The 20,322-nt window shown below is 37.8% G+C and overlaps 1 protein-coding gene across 1 annotated transcript in view; it reads left to right on the top strand.

Moving 5' to 3' along the window:
- ALDH1L2 (aldehyde dehydrogenase 1 family member L2) overlaps window positions 1-19,983 on the top strand; it is a 29,011-nt gene extending 9,028 nt beyond the window's left edge. The window contains 20 exon segments of the mRNA XM_032107467.1: window positions 3,085-3,250; window positions 4,076-4,177; window positions 4,737-4,826; window positions 5,596-5,730; window positions 6,130-6,255; window positions 7,655-7,746; window positions 8,579-8,726; window positions 9,014-9,133; window positions 10,294-10,421; window positions 12,870-13,020; window positions 13,741-13,811; window positions 13,917-14,022; window positions 14,396-14,483; window positions 15,201-15,294; window positions 15,542-15,638; window positions 16,085-16,183; window positions 16,376-16,541; window positions 16,912-17,017; window positions 18,034-18,233; window positions 19,192-19,983. Coding sequence (XP_031963358.1) covers window positions 3,085-3,250; window positions 4,076-4,177; window positions 4,737-4,826; window positions 5,596-5,730; window positions 6,130-6,255; window positions 7,655-7,746; window positions 8,579-8,726; window positions 9,014-9,133; window positions 10,294-10,421; window positions 12,870-13,020; window positions 13,741-13,811; window positions 13,917-14,022; window positions 14,396-14,483; window positions 15,201-15,294; window positions 15,542-15,638; window positions 16,085-16,183; window positions 16,376-16,541; window positions 16,912-17,017; window positions 18,034-18,233; window positions 19,192-19,247 — 2,341 coding nt within the window. The 3' untranslated portion in view covers window positions 19,248-19,983.
- The last annotated feature ends 339 nt before the right edge of the window (window positions 19,984-20,322 follow it).

The following is a 20,322-nucleotide window of genomic DNA, read 5'->3' as shown; positions in this document are numbered from 1 at the left end:
TAGATTCAAATCTGGCATTCTTGTGACAACAGAAATGACATTAGTACTGGGTCTAAGTTAAATAAGAAATTGTCTAAATATGAAGAAACAATTTTAAAAGAATCTTACAGGCAGCATGGAGATTATCTGAACCCACAGTGTTGTGGATTCAAGGTAAAATTTTGTTTTGTTTTGTTAATTTTAATCCTTCCTGTTAAAGGTACTAAGCTGAAATACTTAAACAGAGGTGTTAAGGAAACTACTAGAGAGGTAAGGAAATCCTTCCAAAAGTGTCAGTTGTGTCCAAGTGTGTAAAGTAAAATAGCATAAAGTCAGTGGAAAATGAGAGTGAGACAGTCCAGCAAAGAAACAAAGAACCAACTTTTTAAGGCACAAAATTTAATAACAACAATTCCTCCAAATATGTTAAAGGTATGAGGTATGTAAGTGCTAGAGGTGTTTGATTTAACAAAGGTATTTATCAAAGAGAATACCACAGTAGGAAATCTGTATTGGTATTCAGGATGGAGGAGCTTAAGATGTTACTATCCTACAGTCCTTCTTTGTGCAGAATAAGTGAAAACAATTCTCTTGAGCTGAACTGTGAGTAAAAGAGATGTTAGGTAAACTGATGAATGAGTAAGAATCTTTGTCAGGACCAGGGGACTTAAGCAAATTTGAAGTTACAGATCTGACACAACCTGCAACGTTTCTGTTTGTTAAGATTATGTTGATGCAAGTGACTGGGAAATAGCAAAAGCAATACCAGTTTTAAAAAGGCTGAAAGCCAGGAAACTTTATATCAATGACTCTGATTTGAATTTGTCATAAAGAATACACTTTCTGTGCAAACGGGTAAATGTGATAATGTGAGAATAAGAAAATGAGAGGTCAAATTCAAAGTTAAAAAGCATAACACAATGCACACAAGGGGCAAACCCTCCTGACTATATGCAAGCAGTATTAAAGTCAATTGTTTTTACTCAGAAAAGACACCATGGAAGGATCCATTCACTTAAGAGTTGGACTCGATGATCCTTGTGGGTCCCTTCCACCTCAGAATATTCTGTGATTCTGTAATCTTAAACACTGTCTGCATCTCAACTGGAACATGATCTAGATAAGTTCAGGGAAGGCTAAGATAGGACAAGGGTATAGGACAGCTTTCACATGACTGGAGACAAATGATGTAGTCTTCAGATTGGAAAAGAGGTCATTGGGAAGGACATATGCTAGCTGTGTGTTGAGCCATGAAAGACACGGAAAGATGAATAAGGAATGATTGCTCCTTCTAAACAAAAGTCAGGGGAAAGCCAGCAAAGAGATCAGGTAGTAGGATTTTACCAAATAAAGGAGGTACTTTTACTCCATGCAGTATGTTATTAAATTGTGGGACCTCATGTCTAGAGAGCTCTAAAAGGGTGCTTTCATGGATAAGAAGCTCATCAAGATGTATTTCACAGGAAGATGTAGATACAAACTCTCTTTCAGGAAGTCCTTGAGATGAAGGTTTGCAGAAACGGGAATGTATTGCAGTGCTGTATCACTGTGTCTTGCTCTATTTTGCATATTCCTTCTGCAAAAGGCATCCATCTGCTCCTGCCCTTCTCAGGTAAAGGCTGTTGTCCCGAGGCCTTTAAACTAAACTAGGATTTGGCCTTGGCTGACTGTTCTTCTGTTTCATCCTCTCACCCCTTGCTCTATTCACTACTTTCACATGTCGTGGCTACAGCCCTGGTGTTGATCAGACCCTTTATCCGCACAGTATAACCAAGAAAGCCTTTGAGAATTAGGCGTGGCTAGACATAACCAGGTACAAACAACTGCCCTGGGGTGCAGAGGGTTCCTCACTCACTTCCTTTATAGTCTTTTCCAGCTGCTGCCACTCTGTTATCAGCAGCCCTTTGTGGAGGGAGCTGGTGGACAGAGGAGGGGGCACACAGTAGTTCTTATCTTGTCACCTATTTAGCATCAGAGACATTTGCCCATGAAACCTTCTTCTCCGTGCTGAGGACATCCATTTCTCACTAGAGTGCTCTTTTGGAATTTTTACATAATAAAAAGCAGAAGAAATGCTGCTTAAATATGTGAAAGATCTGATATGGGCTAGCCAAACTTCTGCAAGCTTTCGCTTCCGTTATACCTGCCAACTTCCCCAGTTGTCTTTGGAGTTCACCCCTTGTTCAGCACATATGTGGGCTTCACTCGTTTTAATAATGTAGTTTTCAGTGCTTAAAATTAATAATGAATTTTCCTGTGTATAAGTCAGATCTCAGACGATTCTCTTACATCAAGGACTGCCAAGGGAACACATGAGATATGTATTACTTAAAATAGCATTGGTGTTTGCATGCAGACAAATGGCTAAAACCATGCAGGACATATTTCTCTCACCATTTCTGGCTGTTCCCTTAAACACACTTCAGCCTGATTTTCCATCATTCTGAGACACGTGCCAAAGGAGAGCTGGAAAATTTAAGGTGGCTGAAGTTCCCTTCTGATGCAGAGGCAGATCCTGAGCCGAGGTAAAACAGCATAGGTCTATTGTAAGCCTTGCTGTGTTCATGCACAGCAGCTGAGAATCTGGCTGGATAGCCTTAATTCCCTTAATAACTTTGCCTTAAACAGTTGCATGTACATAATTTTCCACTCTGAGTTTAACTCTTTTTCAGCTGTGTGACAAGTGTACTTCCCTTGTTGACCTACAGATGAGCCATGAGGCTTAGCTAATTAGAGTAAACAACCATGAATTATTAAGATAATATTCTGTTAGATGATTCTGTCTTTCTAATTCTGTCATGACTGTTGCACACCTTTTGCTCTGAGTGTCTTACCACTAATAATACTTTAAAAATAATTATCACAATGAACCATATGAGACAGCCGGGGTTCAGTTGCAGCATTTCTTATGCCACTTTGTGGAAGCCACACATCAACAGTGTCAAAACTGTGGGTCCCTGACTGTGAAGTGAGCAATGAAAGTATAGCAAAAATTGTTAGGATTTTCTCTTCTATCTTCCTGAAGAAAATGTGTAACACATGAGTTGATATTCCCAACTAATTTAATTTTGTCTGTATTTACTGTAAGTCTTTTTTTATGTCCAGGACTTTAATTCAAGGAGATAAGAAGGCAGGATTTACTATTTTTTGGGCTGATGATGGTCTGGACACTGGACCAATACTTCTGCAGCGAGAATGTGATGTTGGCCAAAATGATACTGTGGATGACTTATATAACCGATTTCTCTTCCCAGAAGGAATAAAGGCTATGGTATGTTTAGCTGTTCTAAATACCAGCTTTTTAAGAGGAAAAGAGGTTGAAAGTAAAGGAAATATAGACAAGATATTTGCATTTGGAAAGACAGAGGTTGTGGTACTCAGCCAAATCTTAGACTTCACTGGAGCTGTGCGGCTGCACAACAGCTGAGGGTGTGACCTCAGAATATTTGTTGCTGACAGCAGGCAGAATGTATTCTGTTTCCACAGATGGCAAGAAGTTAAATTTGTTCAGAATGTGGCTCTTTCCATAGATTTCTTAAATGCTTTCACAAGACAAAATCTTTTAAAGGCTCAGTGAGAAAAAAGTTAGGTGTGAGATTTTAAAGAATAAAGGGCAGTATGGTGTTTGAAGCTCAGAGTCCTGGTAGATTGGCTTTGAGTTTTCTATGCTTTTCATTTTTTGTATTTTTTTGAAGTGAATAAAAGAAAATGCACAAAAAGTACTCAGCATTGTTCTTTAGAGATTTTTTTTCTCTCTCCATTTAAATGCAGAAAAATAACTTATTGCAGAAAGAAAAAGGTAAAAGTTGAACGCAATCATACTGAGCCACATTCTTGTCCTGGAGAATTCAGGCAGCTGTTCTAAGTTTGGTGACTAGGTACGCCCATGAAATTCTGGAGGCTATTTCTTTTGTCAAAGAAGCTTAAGCAAATACACATTTTTAATCAGGGCAGCACTGGTTTGGAAATACTAGGTTTAAAAAAAACCCAAACCAATTCACCTTGTGGCAGAAAGTCTTTTGCTGTCATTCCCAAGTATGACTGAGGAAAAAAAGGTGAACCAAGCTAACGTTAAATCTTTTACTTTTTCACATAGGTGGAAGCTGTACATCTAATTGCTGATGGTAAGGCCCCTCGCATACCTCAGCCTAAAGAAGGGGCAACATATGAAGGGATCCAGAAAAAGGAAAATGCAGAGGTAGTGTGAAGTAACACTGGTTTTTGGAGCACTAGAAAAGTTATTAACTCAGATTACAGTAGCAGTAATATGAAGTTAACATGATTTTTAACTGAGTTGTTTCCTCACCTCTTTTTCCTGGGATACCTCCTAGGATGCACATAATGGAGCCCTAGGTTAAGTTCCTTTTTCCTTTCAGCAGTTACCTGTATTTAGAAACTGTGTCCTATTCGGGATCATGTACAGGCAGCTAAGAGGCAGCTGCAATTTCAGTGGATCCTTAATATGTCATCATATATGTGAATACAATGTTGAGTCAAGATCACTCTGTTTGCCAACAGGCCGTATGAAATTCTCTACCAGAAACACGTTTGATGTCAGGAAAAGCAAGTGTTGGCACCTTTCCTTCTGGTTCCAGGAAAAAAAACCAACACAGGCCATATAAAGAAACCACAGATTTTAAAATTAATTTAATACCCATATGAGAATTGTTTTATCTAAGCATCCCTACTGCATTAGATGATCTTGTTTGTGGTTGGGAAGGTGTGGTGATGCATCCTGGCATGTTTTGATTTCCTAGATCTCCTGGGACCAACCTGCAGCAGCTTTGCACAATTGGATTCGAGGGCATGATAAAGTGCCTGGAGCATGGACAACAATAAATGGCCAGGTATGCTCTGAAAACCAGAAGAATGTTCTTCTCTATACCCTCTTTTTGACTCTTTTTTATTATAAAATTAAAGATGCCTGCATATAGGTGAATACAAATGGGTGTTACATTGGTGTAGCTCTAATTTGATGACTATATGTTTTGTGTATATATAGAACAGGCACCTAAAGAAATATGCAGAGCACAGTAGTTAAGACTATTTTAGTCACAGTTTCATTTAATTTGAAGAAAGATGAGTACAATATCTGGGAAAAAAAATAAGGCATGGTACAAAGGTACCAAGAGTAGAACCACACTGTGCCAGTTATTTTGTGAAGTAGGTATGCATTACAGAATAATGCAGCCCACGCTGTACAGTGGCCAACATCACAGTATTGACAGCAAAATGAAACACTGTGAGCTACTGAAATAACAGAAGGTTTCATTTTAAGGAGATTTGGGCCTAGATAATCTGCAGAAATAAATCTATGTAATTTTATAGAGTGAGTGGTCCCTCACTCTGGTTATGCACTGACAAAAGCTGCTCCCTTTCGTGGACTGGTTGCAGCATGCTCGTTGTTACAGCTCAGCTGCTTTGCAGGTTTAGGCAACTTGAAAAATTTTACATGTTCTGAGTTGTAAAGATCTAGAACTGCTGTAACATGTTTTCCATATGTAGGTGATTATGTTTTATTTCTGTTATATTAAAGCTTCAAAACAGTATCATAAAATCGTTAAAATTTTACAGCACATTTAGAATCTGTGTGCTTTTAATTACATTTCTTTTTAGGTGGTAACTTTTTATGGGTCATCATTACTTGATGCTTCAGTGCCCGCTGGACAAGAGCTGACAATAAAAGGTGCTTCAAGACCTGGACTTGTAACAAAGAATGGTCTAGTCATTTTTGGAAATGATGGGAAGATGGTAAGTGCTCAGTCTGGCAAACATAAGCATGGATGGAATAGTTTTAGCAAGAAGGGCAGGTAGTGTGGAATTGACAAACTACACAAATCCAGGTGCTAATGACAGACAGCTAATTCACTTGGAGTTTATCAATCCTTTACCATCCTATAGAGAAGACATTCATGCTTTGCTTTTCATTCAGTCCATAATCATTTCCTATATGGAGTAAAATCTATTCTTACTAGCACAGAATCTGAAAGACAGGTATGAGTGGCCTGTGCTAAGTTGCCTGCATTGTATCAGCTTTCCTGGAAGCCATTTATTTCACTAATTCAATCACCCTATTAATGCCTAAAAACTCTTCACCCAATGATGTACTACCTCCCAGACTATTTAAAATCATGTCCTCTCATTTTTCAGGTACTGGTGAGAAATCTGCAGTTTGAGGATGGAAAAATGATCGCTGCATCTAAATACTTCTCTGCTGATGAAACAACTGCCCTGGAACTTACAGAAGAGGAGAAAAAAATGGCAGAAGATATAAGGGTAATTCACTAACTGCTTTAGTGGGATATTATTCAGACAAAAGCATTACATACTTATTTTTGGCAAGGCATATCTTTTATTTAGTTGTGCAAACAATGTTTTGATAAAATGTACTCAAAATGTATGGGGGGGTGAAGGTTTAGTTATTGACATTAATTCAGGTGAATCTGGGAACTCACTAGCCTACTTGTCTGTCACTTCACAAAGTTTCCTTTCACATACAAGTGATAGAAAAATAGTGATGGCAGGCTCACCTATGGTAAATATCTATGAATGATGAAGGTGGGAGTAAGGAAAAACAAATAGTCCTTCACCTCACAGAAGTGAGGTTTTCAACACTGGCAGACTTGGACAGTTCTTCAAATACTTTCTTCACTGTGGTGTTAATCACTAGGATGTGCTCAGAATGGGCCTGTTGGACAAGCTCCAGGGAGACTCAGAACAGCCTTCTGAAAGCAAATGGCAGCAGTTTTCTCGCTGTACCTGTGTGCTCTGTCTCTTCTGCCACAATCACACACAAGGAGCTGGCTGGCAGAGGGATGGGAACAGCTGGAGCAGAAAACTCTCATAGCCAGAGAGGCTGCCCTCTCCTGAAATCCATCCCTCTGTAGTGTCAGGGGCTTAGCTGAAAGCCACATTTGTCATTAAAGTTTTGTGCCAGAGCAAATGAATCATAGATGTCTTCCCTTATGCTAACTCTGCTGCAGGGTTATTAACTTTTGGTACAGGTCGGGCAGCTTGATGTACTAATATTTTAAGCTGCTGCTCCAAGATTATCTTGAACCTGCTTGCCAGCAACCTAAATGCTGCCTGGAGCTATTGAATGACTGAGAAAATTATAAAAATAAGTATAAACTCATCAATTGGTGACACTGCCTGTTAACTATGAAACTCAATTATAATTAATTGAAATATTACATTACCAGTTATTTAACTGCTTATTTCTCCATCTCATGCACGCACCTTAAACTACTTTGCAGCTTTGGCCAGGTGTCTGAAATGCTCTCAATCCATTCACAAAGTGCTCCAGGCTGTCCTTGCCTATACTGATGACACATTCCATAATGCAATGGGAAGTTATTATTTGGACAATAAAAAACCTTTAAAAACTGGCCCTGAAAATTATTAGCATTGTACCATTCAGGTTCGTTGCCTGATTAGGTAAAATTACCATGGACAAAATACTGTATTTTGATCATCTAATTATACTGAAAAATTTCTTGCCCGACATGAAGTCTCCAGACTGTTTTAGACCCTCTTAAAATAACTTTGTGTTTTAGAAACATTTGAAGTAATATATGCTGTAGGCACAGATACCATAGAAAATGCAGTTTGATAAATAGTTCTTGCAATTACAGGATTATTCATTATTGCCTCTGTTACTGTTATGTATTATTAGGCTATTTGGAAGGGAATTTTAAGCAATGTTGCTGTGATTGAGGATTCCACAGACTTCTTCAAATCTGGAGCATCCTCTATGCATGTTGTCAGGTAAAAATATTCAAAATAACAAAATTGTGAAGCCAAAGTTAATGAAAAAAAGTTGTTGTGGTGCCTTTAAATCAGAGTTGATCAAGTAGTGTGAAAGAAAGTAATCCCCCTATGTTTTCCAGTACTCTCCCTATTCCCTTTCTTACCTTTGAAAACATGTACGGTTCTTCTCCCAGAGTTATGAGATATTGATGTAATCCTGCTCTTTCTACTGAAGGAAAATTCCTCTTAACTTCAGGAACATCAGCCCCATGGGAGAGCTTGGTGATGCTCAAACCTGTCTGCATGCAGCCATAAGTATCTCCAGACCAGGGGGCTGAGTGGGGACCTGAGCAAAGAACTCCCCAGAGGGAAAGAGGAGCCTTTCACAGAAAGAATTGAGCCCATGCTTAAAGGTGCACTGAGTTTGTCATGGCTTGGGCCACCTCGTTTGCCTTCTTTTTGCAACTCAGGCCATAATATAAAAACAGCATTTTTAAACAAATTGATTATTGTGCTGATTTCTTACCAGTCTCAGTGTCCTCCATATATTGGTTAGAGTAGTCCCAAATACTGTTTTCCAATAGGAGATCAATGTCTTCCTGTAATTGATTTTCGAAAGTTTGCCTAAGAGTACTCCAGAACTGACATTTTCTTTTTCATAGCATCCCCATTTAAACCAACAGATTTCAGGAAAATGCACTTCTGTGCCCTTGTCAGAGAAACACGCAGACATATTCACATCCATACAAATTGAGACCCAGTTTTGATCCCTTTTGACCTTCAAATGATTCAATTATCTGAAGAATTCTTTCATTTATAATTAAACTTGCTCTTTCTTCAAAATCTTTAGAATGCTAGAAGAGATCAAACAGAAGCATGGTGGACTTCAGCTACAGAATGAAGATGTGTATATGGCCACTAAATTTGCAGACTTTATTCAGATGGCTGTCAGAAAACTCAGAGGAGAAGACAAAGAAGAAGAGTTAGCCATTGATTATGTAAGACCTTTTATTTTGCACTTATTTCTTAGTCTTTCTTGGGTTTCAAGGGAGAGCAGACTGTGCATTTTATTACACTGCTTGATGCAGTAGGTCAGCAAATAAATATTTGGTTATACAAACTTCTATATATTTGTATTTGGTTTCCATTACATTTTACTTCTAACAGCCACATATACAGGCTAAAATGTGTCTGTATATTGGCTGCAGATATCAAAAACTTGTTAAGCTACATTAAAATATTAGTTATTATATATTTAAAACAATTTGTTGTTAATTTCACCCAGGTTTCAAAAAATATTAACAACATGACTGTGAATATGCCATACCAATGTTTCATAAATGGGAAATTTATAAATGCTGATGATGGAAAAACATATGACACTATAAATCCAGCAGATGGATCAGTAAGTAATTTCTAAATATGATCAATACCAGTTTATTTCATTTTTTGCCTATTAAAAAATCTAAAACATTGCCTGAATATTGCTATTTATAAAATTATACACTACATATTAAACAACCTCCAGAAAAAATTTTAAGTTTCAATTTACTTCACATTTTCTGTATTCTACAATAATTTCCATTTGAGTCAAGCTGCAAAGCAAAAATAACCTACTTCCACTTCAATTACTATGTCAATTTCCATACCCAGCTGAATATTTTACCTTGATTTCATTCTTGTTTAGTTTTGCAAACAGAAATTGCTAAAGTTTATTTGCTAAGGAAGTCTTTCTTTTAGGATACTGTGTATATTTCCTGTCAGTAATCAACTGCTTTTTTTTTTTTTAATAAATCTGATACCTTAGGGCAAGTGTGACATTAAAATGTCCCTTTAAAATCCCAGTAAGAAAAATAACTTTTCAATAGGAAAATACATACAGTTGCACTTCAGTACTGAACTACCCAATATTGGTTGAGCAACTCGTAACTGTGAATTATAAATAAGAGAAGTGATTCTGATTTCCATGTAGTTGCCATTTAATTCTGGAGTAAATAAAGTCTGCTGAAATCAATGACACAATTTTCACTATCATCAGAAGTCAGACTCTGATACTTTTCTTGAACTCAGTATAGAATGGAATAATAGTCATAACAATTTTGTATTAGGATTTACAACATGTGTATTTACAGAACACAATCAACTTAAAATACTGCGTGTTCATGGTGGTTTATGATAACAGAAGCTCCATTCCTTAGAAATGGAACATGTGGGAGTCGTTTTAGCATGTTTAGGTATTAAATTGTAATGCCACATATAATGACTTCCAGCTTTTGTAATATCACATTGGTTTTACATATGGGAAGAGAGGATGAGGTCCAATGGGACAATGCACCTTGCTTTGAAGAAGAAGAAAGACTGAGGAATCTGAGTCCCTGCAGTGTCCTCCAGATTTTGCCACCTCAGTTATGTCTGATCATTTGCAGCCTGGCTCACCAGTGACAACTGCCACAGTTGAAGATATAAAGTACTTGCTTATACCCAGTTGAGAAATTTGGGAGGAAGGAGTAACACTCTGCATCCCAGTGTTTCTTTTTGAGATAATGCAATGCTACCTTTGCACAGGTAATAGCCAGTGTATCTTCTGCCTCACTGGCTGATGTTGACAAGGCAGTGGCAGCAGCAAAGGAGGCATTTGAAAATGGTGAATGGGGGAGGATGAATGCAAGGGAAAGAGGACGACTCATGTACAGGTATGTACGGGACAGCTTGCATTTGTTTCATTTTCTCAAATCTTGTTTTGTTTCTCTGAAGAATTGTATATGTTTTCTGAATGTGATGGATATTCATAATTCCACTTTCAGAGGATCCAGACTAGACATCTTTTCATCCTCTGACTAACTTCAGTGTACCAGCCTCAGGTCTTAGCTGACCAACCTTTCTTGTGGCAGAGAAGAATTTTGTGGTCTCTCATTGCCACCATTCTTTCATTACTATTTATGAATGGAGACAAAGAATTTGAGGAAAATATATTTTAAATACTTGATGTCTTCATTTAATCTATATGAGTTTCATTGCAAGGATTGAGAATTCCCTTGTAAACCTTCATCCTTCCGTATAAATGAGGCTAAGCTTTAAAGACAGTGTGCCTGGGTTAGGTAGGCAGAGATTTGACCTTGCTAAGCCTTGCTGCATGTGAACTCCCTACAGCAAACATACAGCTACATTGCCACTAATTTTGAACTTTTGAACTGTAACTGATGCTAGATTTTTCCAGGATCATATCCCAGTAGCTGGATAAAGACCCACTGCAGGAGATTTGTTATGGTCTGCAATGGAAGAATTGTCCTGTGCAGAAACTCTCTAAGCTGAATCCAACATTTACCTGAGACACTTTTACCTCTTTTTTGTATCTGTCTCACCGTGTCTAGTTAACGCCTGGTTCTTATTTTTGGCTGTGTTTCTATTGGTTCATAAGATAAGCAGAGGTTTTGTTGAATTAATGGTATTTTAATGGTGGGGTTTGATTCTTGAAGGGCAAGAGGTGATCTTAGAAAGATGATAATGCTGACTAGATAGTGTGAGAGTGATACTGGAGGCAGCTAATAAAACCCCAATTGTTATAGATTCTCCATATCCAGCATGATGCTTAACCCAAGCACAGGGGAACCACTGTCTTGCAGACTTCAGGTGACTAGAAGCATCAGAGCTTCCCTATAAAGAAAGCCTCATTTGTAGGCTATATGAAGAACTTTCATTGCTTTTTCAAGTCTAAACATTCAAAGGAATGAGTAGACATGAGTAAAGAAGCAGGTTACTACTGAAAAAATGCCACGTTTTACAAGACATTGCAGGCATCTTAGAAAAAAGAATGAAAGCAAAGCCAAAAAAGGGAAAAAGGCCTGCAGGACTCTCACAGAGTTGAGTAGTGATCACAAGAGAAAATGGGCAAGTCAGAACTGAACATTAAATACACCTGGTCACTTAAGTTTTTCACAAGAGGGCACATATTCAAAGCATGCTCAAACTTGTGTATAATTTGTATCAGGAATGTAGAGTGCTTGAGAGACGAAGTTAACTCTGACCTGAAGAGAGATTTTTAAGGTGTGAGAACTCCAGCTCTGTTTTACACTTGGAAGATTTGCAAGCATAGCTATATTAGGTATATGGAAAATACAAATCCCCTTCACCACGTAGGTTATCCCTGGATTAAACTTTGCTTAGGGAACTCATTCTCTAGGATAAAACACCAGAGTGTTTATGTTGCAAACCATTCCCAGTGTGAATAAAAGCTCTCTCTGGACCACCTTAATTGAAATAAGGGCCCTTTTTCTCTGGCCTCTGTTCAAGCTGGAGATTTTGAGTGCTGAACCAAAGAGAATGTGTGTGCCATTAAAGCTCCTAGCTCTGCTGCTTTGTCTTAAGGAATCGTTAATAGAAGACATAAAGTGCATTTTAAATGAAACCTTCTCCTTTGTCCCTCACATGCCCATATCCATTCTCTTACACAACACTGCCAGTGCCCTGACCTGCAGCTGGGTCTCCAAGATACACTTAAAACAGGTATTAGAGAGAATTTTTCTGAATCTCTGCAAATGCTTTAAATGGGCAGAACTTATATAACAGAAAAAGAGGTTTCACACCCAGCTTTGAATACTCTTTACAGGATCTCAAATGCACTTTGTTAAGCTTTTAAAATCACATTGGAGCATTGATTATATGTCTGAGTACCAAATCACAGAAGGAAGCTGAAGAAAAACATTAATGCATGTGAGAAAATGCGAAGGACTGAATGTGAAGATTGATTGATGCAAACAGACCTGAACAGGAAACCACTAAACTAACAGTAGTGCCTTCTAAGTACAGGTGTCAATCAGTGCAGATGTATTTTTGAGACACTCTGATAGTTATTATCAACTTAGTAATACTTCTACTTATTCTTACTTACACCTCAGGTGAGTTTACACAGTTCATGTCTTCATTCAGTGTCTACTACAGCCAGTGTGAAGACATTTGCAGACTAAGGGGCAATTGTTCAATCCCTTACTGATGTTAAGGAGCAGTGGCTCCAGTGCTCCACCTCCAAATTTAGTGGGAATGCTCTTTTGATTATGTTTCTTTGCCACACTTACATAATTTCAGGCTGTCAATGGTTAGATATCATTTCCCTTTGATGCAGATTTTTAACATTTTTATTAAAGACTTGCAGACCTGATGGAAGAACATCAAGAAGAGTTAGCAACAATAGAGTCTATTGACTCAGGGGCTGTCTACACGTTAGCTCTGAAGACTCATATTGGAATGTCTGTGCAAACATTCAGATACTTCGCTGGATGGTGTGACAAAATTCAGGCAAGTGGATACGTAAAGGAAATGATCAATGGCAGTGCTTCTCTACACTTCTTTCCTGTTGTTATTCTTCTGAAACAGTGCCAAAAAGTAGTAAAAGGAAAAAGTAATTGAGGAATCAAAAACTAAAGCAAAATTAGAATTTTACCTAGAATGGGTCTCCCTGTCAATACAAAAGGATAGTCCACTTCCAGCTGGAGAATATGGATTTAGAATGTGACTCTAAATATCTAAGAAATCAGTTGAGGTATCACAATGGATATACTTGCTTGGTCAGCTCTTGATTATTCGTGGAACAGAATGTCACTGTGCTCACCACGCAGGTAAATGCAGAGACCTGTGCTTTGCTGCAGTCTGACCAAGGCTGGTGAATTTGCTTGATGGCACAGCGTGTGGCACACATTCAAGAGAATTTCCTCCAATGTCTTTGAGACCAATCAAGAATATCATCCAGCTTTTTTTTTTGTTCATCAGACCCTCACTTAATGTTCTCCCATCATGAATTGATTACAATATCCACAGTAGGAAATCATACAGCAGAAGCATCTGTGTCCCTTTCCCTGATGCAAAAATGCTTGTGGTTTTGAAGCGTACTCTGTAACTTTCTGAAACATACTTACATGGCAAATATATTTATAATAAAAATTACTATATTTAATTTAATAGTAATATTACTAAATATTACTATTTATAATAAAAATCTGTCCCTCCTCTGTCTTTTAGGGTGCTACAATTCCAATTAACCAGGCCAGGCCAAACCATAATCTAACATTCACCAAGAAAGAGCCAATTGGGTGAGTATCACTTCTTTCTTCTTAGTGACAGCCTTGACATGCAGAAAAGCCATGGAAGAGCTGCCAGCAAATATGTAATCTCTCCATGTTTTTTCCTACCTGAAGTGTCTGTGCGATTATTATCCCCTGGAATTACCCACTGATGATGCTTGCATGGAAGAGTGCAGCATGCTTGGCTGCAGGCAACACCCTCGTACTCAAACCAGCTCAGGTAAGAGCGAAAAGGAATGTACAGATGGCCCGGATGCCCCTGTTCAGGCAAAATGATTTAGGCAAGATAGGAGATTTCACCCATAGATTAGTCTGTCATATGTACCCGTGGATTGACTGTGTCATGTGTTGGAAAGTGCACATACAATAATACAAACTGCCATGGTGATACCAGATACTGATTGACTCCAGTTATGCTCCAGTGCTAATCTCATTTTCAAGAATTAATTTATTTCCACAAGAAGCCATCATTTCTAATTTGCCAATACTGTAAGAAGGTGAATATTGTATCAAAAATAAGATGTATTGAATATAAAAGGTATCATCGTGCATTTGATTAAAATAGGAGACCTAATCTAGATGTTTCTACTTAGGTCACACCTCTGACTTCCTTGAAGTTTGCAGAACTTTCAGCTAAAGCTGGATTTCCTAAGGGCGTTATAAATATTCTGCCTGGTTCAGGTAAAACTTCAACTCAACATTTTTCTGGGAGAGGTCATGCTAAAACTGGTGAACTTCTTCACCTTTTTGAAGACCTGTTACATAGGTATGTTCACAGGCACTAGGCTTGCATCTTTTCATGCAGCAATTTCACATGTTTCCAGAAGAGAATGGGAAAAATCTGGCTTCAGTTAGGGGTAAGAGCTGTCAGTCTATACCTTTTACAAGTTCACACAATTAACATGAACACTCTGGAAAATAATGTATTACATAGAAACATGTTTCACTTGATTGTAAGACTTCAGTTTTTCTCCTAATTTTATCATCAAATGGAAGTATTTAAATGTGACTGTGTGACCTAGAGCAAGGTGCTAAGATGCATATTCATCAGTGTAGTCATGGTCCACACTGTGTTCCCTGATGTCACTATTTTCCTCCTTCCCTTAAGGAAGAAAAGTGACAAAGCAATTATATGGGGCAGGCTTGGTTACAAATTAGATTATTCCACCTACAGTGGATTATTAAGAAGCTCATTAGTCCAGACAGATGGGACAATTTGGAGATGCTAACAGGATCCAAGTTTTTCACAGTCATAGGAATAAAGCTGCAAATATAAATAAGGATGTGATACTGTGTTTGATTTGTGGTGTTAGTTCCTTCTGTGTTACAGTGCTGCTGCTGGAGTAGTAAAAATTGCCCATGTACCATCCAGTTACACTGCTTTCCTCACCCTGATAGGTGGCTTAGTGGGACAGCACCTCTCTGAGCATCCAGATGTTCGCAAAGTAGGATTCACTGGTTCAACACCAACTGGGAAACAGATCATGAAGAGGTACTCTCAGCAAAAGATTCATAAATAAACCCTGCTTAGTCTGGTTCTGAAGTATCTTACTAGATATATTGTGCACGTAGAAATAATGAAAAAGTAACTGCATCTGGTCGTTTACCACTATGTAGAATTCTACTAAGTCACTATCGGACAATAGAGGTTTATACATTTTCACTAGTTATGATTCAAAGGAAATAAGGGAGTAAGATATTAAAAATTTGGTTTATATGACCGTTTTTATTTTTTACAGTGCAGCTGCTAACCTGAAGAAAGTTTCTCTTGAACTTGGTGGCAAATCACCATTGATCATATTCAGTGACTGTGAACTTGACAGAGCTGTTAAAATGGTAATGTTACTTTGAAGTAAAATATATTCAAAGACCTTGTGGTACATCCTCACAGTGTTGCAATATTCTTCTTGACTTGCCAAAAAGAATACCAGGGATCCTTTGCATGAAAAACCTTCAGATGTTTCTTTATGCCAGCACAATTTAACTGTTCATGCTGCCCCAAAAAGTACTACAAGCAATATACATTAGAAATTACAACAAAACAAAGAACTGAGCTCCCTATTGCCATGTAGTTTTTAGTTCACCATCAGTCATAATAATTCACCTTACCTACCAGACATATTTTGTTCAAAGTTCATAAATAAGATGTTGTATTGGTGATATTCTTTTACATAAAGCATTAGACTTTTAGGGTCACAAACACTGAATGCAACCTAACGGAACAGAATGAAAGGCAGACTGAACAAAATGCATATAAATATTCATGTTTTTTTCCTGATCAGGGTATGGGTGCAGTATATTTCAACAAAGGAGAAAACTGCATTGCAGCTGGCAGGCTGTTCGTGGAAGAATCAATTCATGATGAATTTGTTAGAAAAGTGGTAAGATATTCAAAGATTAAAGTTAAGTAAGTAGATGTTTTACTGTGGCAGAAAGATCCATGAGTTTTATAGACACTTGTGTTTCTTATTTTCAGTTGCTTAATTTCTCATTATAGCTTATGATAGACAATGCTGCTTCTCAACAACTTTTTGCTATGTTACGTAACTTCATTTTAATTGGGTAACCCATAGGTTGAAGAAATAAAAAAGATGAAAATCGGTGACCCACTTGACAGATCTACAGATCATGGTCCACAAAATCACAAGGCACATTTGGAAAAGCTGCTGCAATACTGTGAAACTGGAGTCAAAGAAGGAGCCACTCTGGTGTACGGAGGAAGACAAGTATGTAGGCCAGGTAAAACACTTTCCAGAGGTATTTGGAACTTTTATGCTTTATGCAAGAGCTGTCATGATTATCTCAGCTGTATTTTGAGGAGTTGCAATATCATGGGAACAGTACCAGGTAAGCCCACAATACCACAGGGCTTTCACAGCTCGTATTATGTGAAGCTGTGCAAATGGAGTGTAAGTTACAGTCTGTCCTCTTTTTTTCTGCCATTTCTCTTGAAATGCATGCATTTCCATTCATACTTCATTCACATCTATCTTCTATTTCAAGTTGCAAGTTATTTATGACCTCAAAGTATGGGACAGAGATGGCCTGGACAACAGCAAACCCTTAAGCACTTTTACCATGCTCAAAAGCTGCTCTATGCTCTCTTTAGGTTTCTTCATGGAACCCACTGTATTCACAGATGTTGAAGACCATATGTATATCGCCCAGGAAGAATCCTTTGGCCCTGTGATGGTGATCTCTAAATTTAAAAATGGGTATGTTCTCATTTGGTTACTGTTAGAAACTTTATTTTCCCATTTTCACCTAAGGGAAGAAGTGATAGCATACAGAATATTTTATTAAATCTTGTTAGACCAATCTGAATACCTGGTAGTATTCAGGGAAATGTTTTACTGAAGTTTATGTGGTAACTGCAATAGCTTGATCAAATTACAAAATGTGTATTTTTCCCAGTGGAATTACTTATTTTTTTGTGTTACAGAAGACTGCAGTGTTGTGTATGCTGTAATACTAGCCCATTACTGTTGCAAATGAAAATTCCTCTGTGTATTTTGTAAACTGTCGCTTCTAATATCTTTCATTCCAGATCATAAGAATTATTTTACATACAGATGAGATTAAAACCCTACATAGAATCTTAATATAAGTATTTCCATCAGGTTTTCCCTTCTGCAGTTTGATAATGAAGTTAAGAACCAGCCATGTAGATAACTCTTCACATCCATAATTATGTAGTCATAAGGGACTGTGCTGAATTTTTTAAAGTTTTAAACTACTACTGATTTTTGAAACTGTATGGAGATGAGATGCGGCTAGAAAACGGCACTCTGGAAATGGCCTGGGAGTTGTGTCTTGATAGAAGTTTGAACTTCAGCTTTTATTCTCCATTAACTTGTAAGGCTGGACAAAATTTTAGCAAACTGATTCATCATCTGCTTTACAGGCATTTTTGTATTGCTCTAATTCCCAAGTTGTACAGTAGCTGAGCGAAGTCGTATGCATACAGCAGCATTTCCCGTGGCATTTCTCAGTATAGATATTAACTGTTGAGATGTGAGGTTAAAAACTTCACAAGCTTGAAGCAAGGGTGTGAATTTCCATGGATCTGTCAGATTGACACACATGTTTGCCCTTGGTAAGTCATCTTTAAAAAAGCTCAGTGGAGAAGAAAGGCCATGGGAAAAGTTGCTTCAATGACACTGAAGGTGGAAGGTTGCTAACACTTGTTTATTTTACCTAGTTGCAATTAGATAATTTCTTTCCCCCATAGGGATGTCGATGGAGTATTGCGACGGGCAAATGCCACAGAATATGGCTTAGCTTCAGGAGTTTTCACAAAAGACATAAACAAAGCTCTCTACATCAGTGAAAAGCTAGAAGCTGGGACAGTTTTTATTAACACATACAACAAAACTGATGTGGCAGCACCGTTTGGTGGATTTAAGCTGTCTGGCTTCGGGAAAGATTTAGGTAAGTTGTCTCCCTCCCTCATTTCTCATCTCAGAGTCCTAATCAGTGAAAGAAGCACTTTGCCTGGGTACAGTGTACCTAGTAAAACATGAACTATGGGTGCGTTTCCTGCATCTCCTACATTCCTCCAACTACAGTAATCCAATTCCTCTCCCTTTCCTAAATATTCCCACCTCAATACTTCCCATTCAGCCTTTCCTGTACATTTGCGAAATGATGCTATAGCTCTGTGAGCAGACAAATTACAGCTTGTCCAGAGCTGTGTACAGGCTACAAAATGTTGCCAAGTAACAAGGGTATTGGCCAAAATATTTTTTCCCTCAGAAAAATGCTGATTAATGTTTCTCCTCTGAGTAAGAGTATGGTAAACATTTTTATACCTTAAAATGTCACCAAAAATTGCCAAAAGCCACAGAAAAAGATGCATTAAAAATATTTTCTTTTCAAAACAACTTTTTTAGAAAAGTGAAGTCTACTCTGCCAAAGAAACTTCACAAGTCTGGAAAGATCAAGCCTCATGGCACAGAAAAAAGGAAAACCAAATTTCATTCACACAACAGATTTTTGCCTTTGGAATCTCCAAAGACATTTCCTGAAACCAAAATGTCTGACGGTATCAGGGAAAAAAAGATTACTGATTTTTACACAGCTTCTCTACCTATGAACTTTAATAGAGGCAAAGCAAAGCTCATAAATTCAGCTCTGGGCCCCTGGTGGCCATCTAGAGACTGCTGCTGCTGATGGTTAAATTCCAGTTCCTTTTTTCTTCTACATCTGTCGGGCCTGGCCTCTTGTCAAACCAGTTCTGTAAATCACAGTGGGAAGGTAATTAGTTTCCATCGTTCCTTAAGGACTCAAATATTGGCTACAGTGTTTCAAATTTTTTCTTAATAATAGTTACAGCCTGACAAAATTAATTTAGCTGCTGTTCTAATGGGTGAATATTGTGCTTGTACAGGTGAAGAAGCTCTTCATGAATATCTCAGAACCAAAGCCATCACTGTGGAATATTAAAGTAACAGCTTCACTTGGGAAGTGAACTTTCAGCAGAGTTTCAATCTTGATGACTACACGAAGCACTCTGCCACGCGTAGGATACGCTGTCTGCAGTGCTACAACCAACGAAACAAAACAAAACACTCATTCTATGGATAAGTTTCTATAAATTAGGTCCATATTTTAGTCTGACAGACAATGGCTTTTGGAAATTACCCTGAAGCTATTTAAATTATGCAGCAGCAACAGTTGGTAGCACAATTTCCCCTCATCCTCCCAGATAAAAAAACCCCAAGAATATGGTTCAGTTTATTTTTTTTAAATAGAACTGAAGAATAAGTTCTCACATACCTACTTCATACTTCTGCGACATAATGTTTACGTGATCATTTTAAATCCTTAGTCATTAGGCTTTTAAAGTTGAACTAAAATATACTGATTATGCCATTTTTGCTATAAACCAGTTCAGGTTTTATGGTAGCAATTAAACACTCTGCTCTGGTGACTTTTCAGCAGTACAGAAAACCTTTGTGCCATAAGAAGTAAATCAATGCAAGGAAGTGCACTTACTATGATCTTTGTATAGTACATACAGAGTTCAACATTGGTGTTAAACTATGCATATCAAGCTAAAGTTGCTGAAAATATTTTCTACCTTTTTGTTGATACAGAATGTGTGATCTGCCTGCAATTTGAAAGGTGGTTACATTAATGGATTAAAATCACTTTTTGTGTCTGTGCACATGGACTGTAATCACTGTTTCGTACTGCACGATTATTACTTTGTATTTCACACTTTTGTTTTTTTTTTTTTAATCTGTGGGAAAATCCTTTGTAAAATGTCCAAGGTGTGATGCTGGCTTTCAAACTTTTTTCAGTTTGGAAGAAATTTTCTATAGATTGAGACCTTATTTAACTAAGCCTGTTAAGACTCCTTGCTCTTAGAACGCAAACACACCCAAAGCTTCATCTATCTGTGGGCTGCCATTAAAGGTAGCAGTCTGATTCTTTGATTCCCATCCTACCCCTTCACTAAAATGTTCTGTGGTTTAATCAGTAGATCATCTCCATCCTGTATTTAAGCCACACTGCA

This window comes from Corvus moneduloides, chromosome 4 (assembly GCF_009650955.1).
Source record: "Corvus moneduloides isolate bCorMon1 chromosome 4, bCorMon1.pri, whole genome shotgun sequence".
Lineage (NCBI taxonomy): Eukaryota > Metazoa > Chordata > Aves > Passeriformes > Corvidae > Corvus > Corvus moneduloides.
The sequence above is the reverse complement of the archived record's forward strand: the minus strand, read 5'-3'. Positions and strand labels throughout refer to the sequence as shown.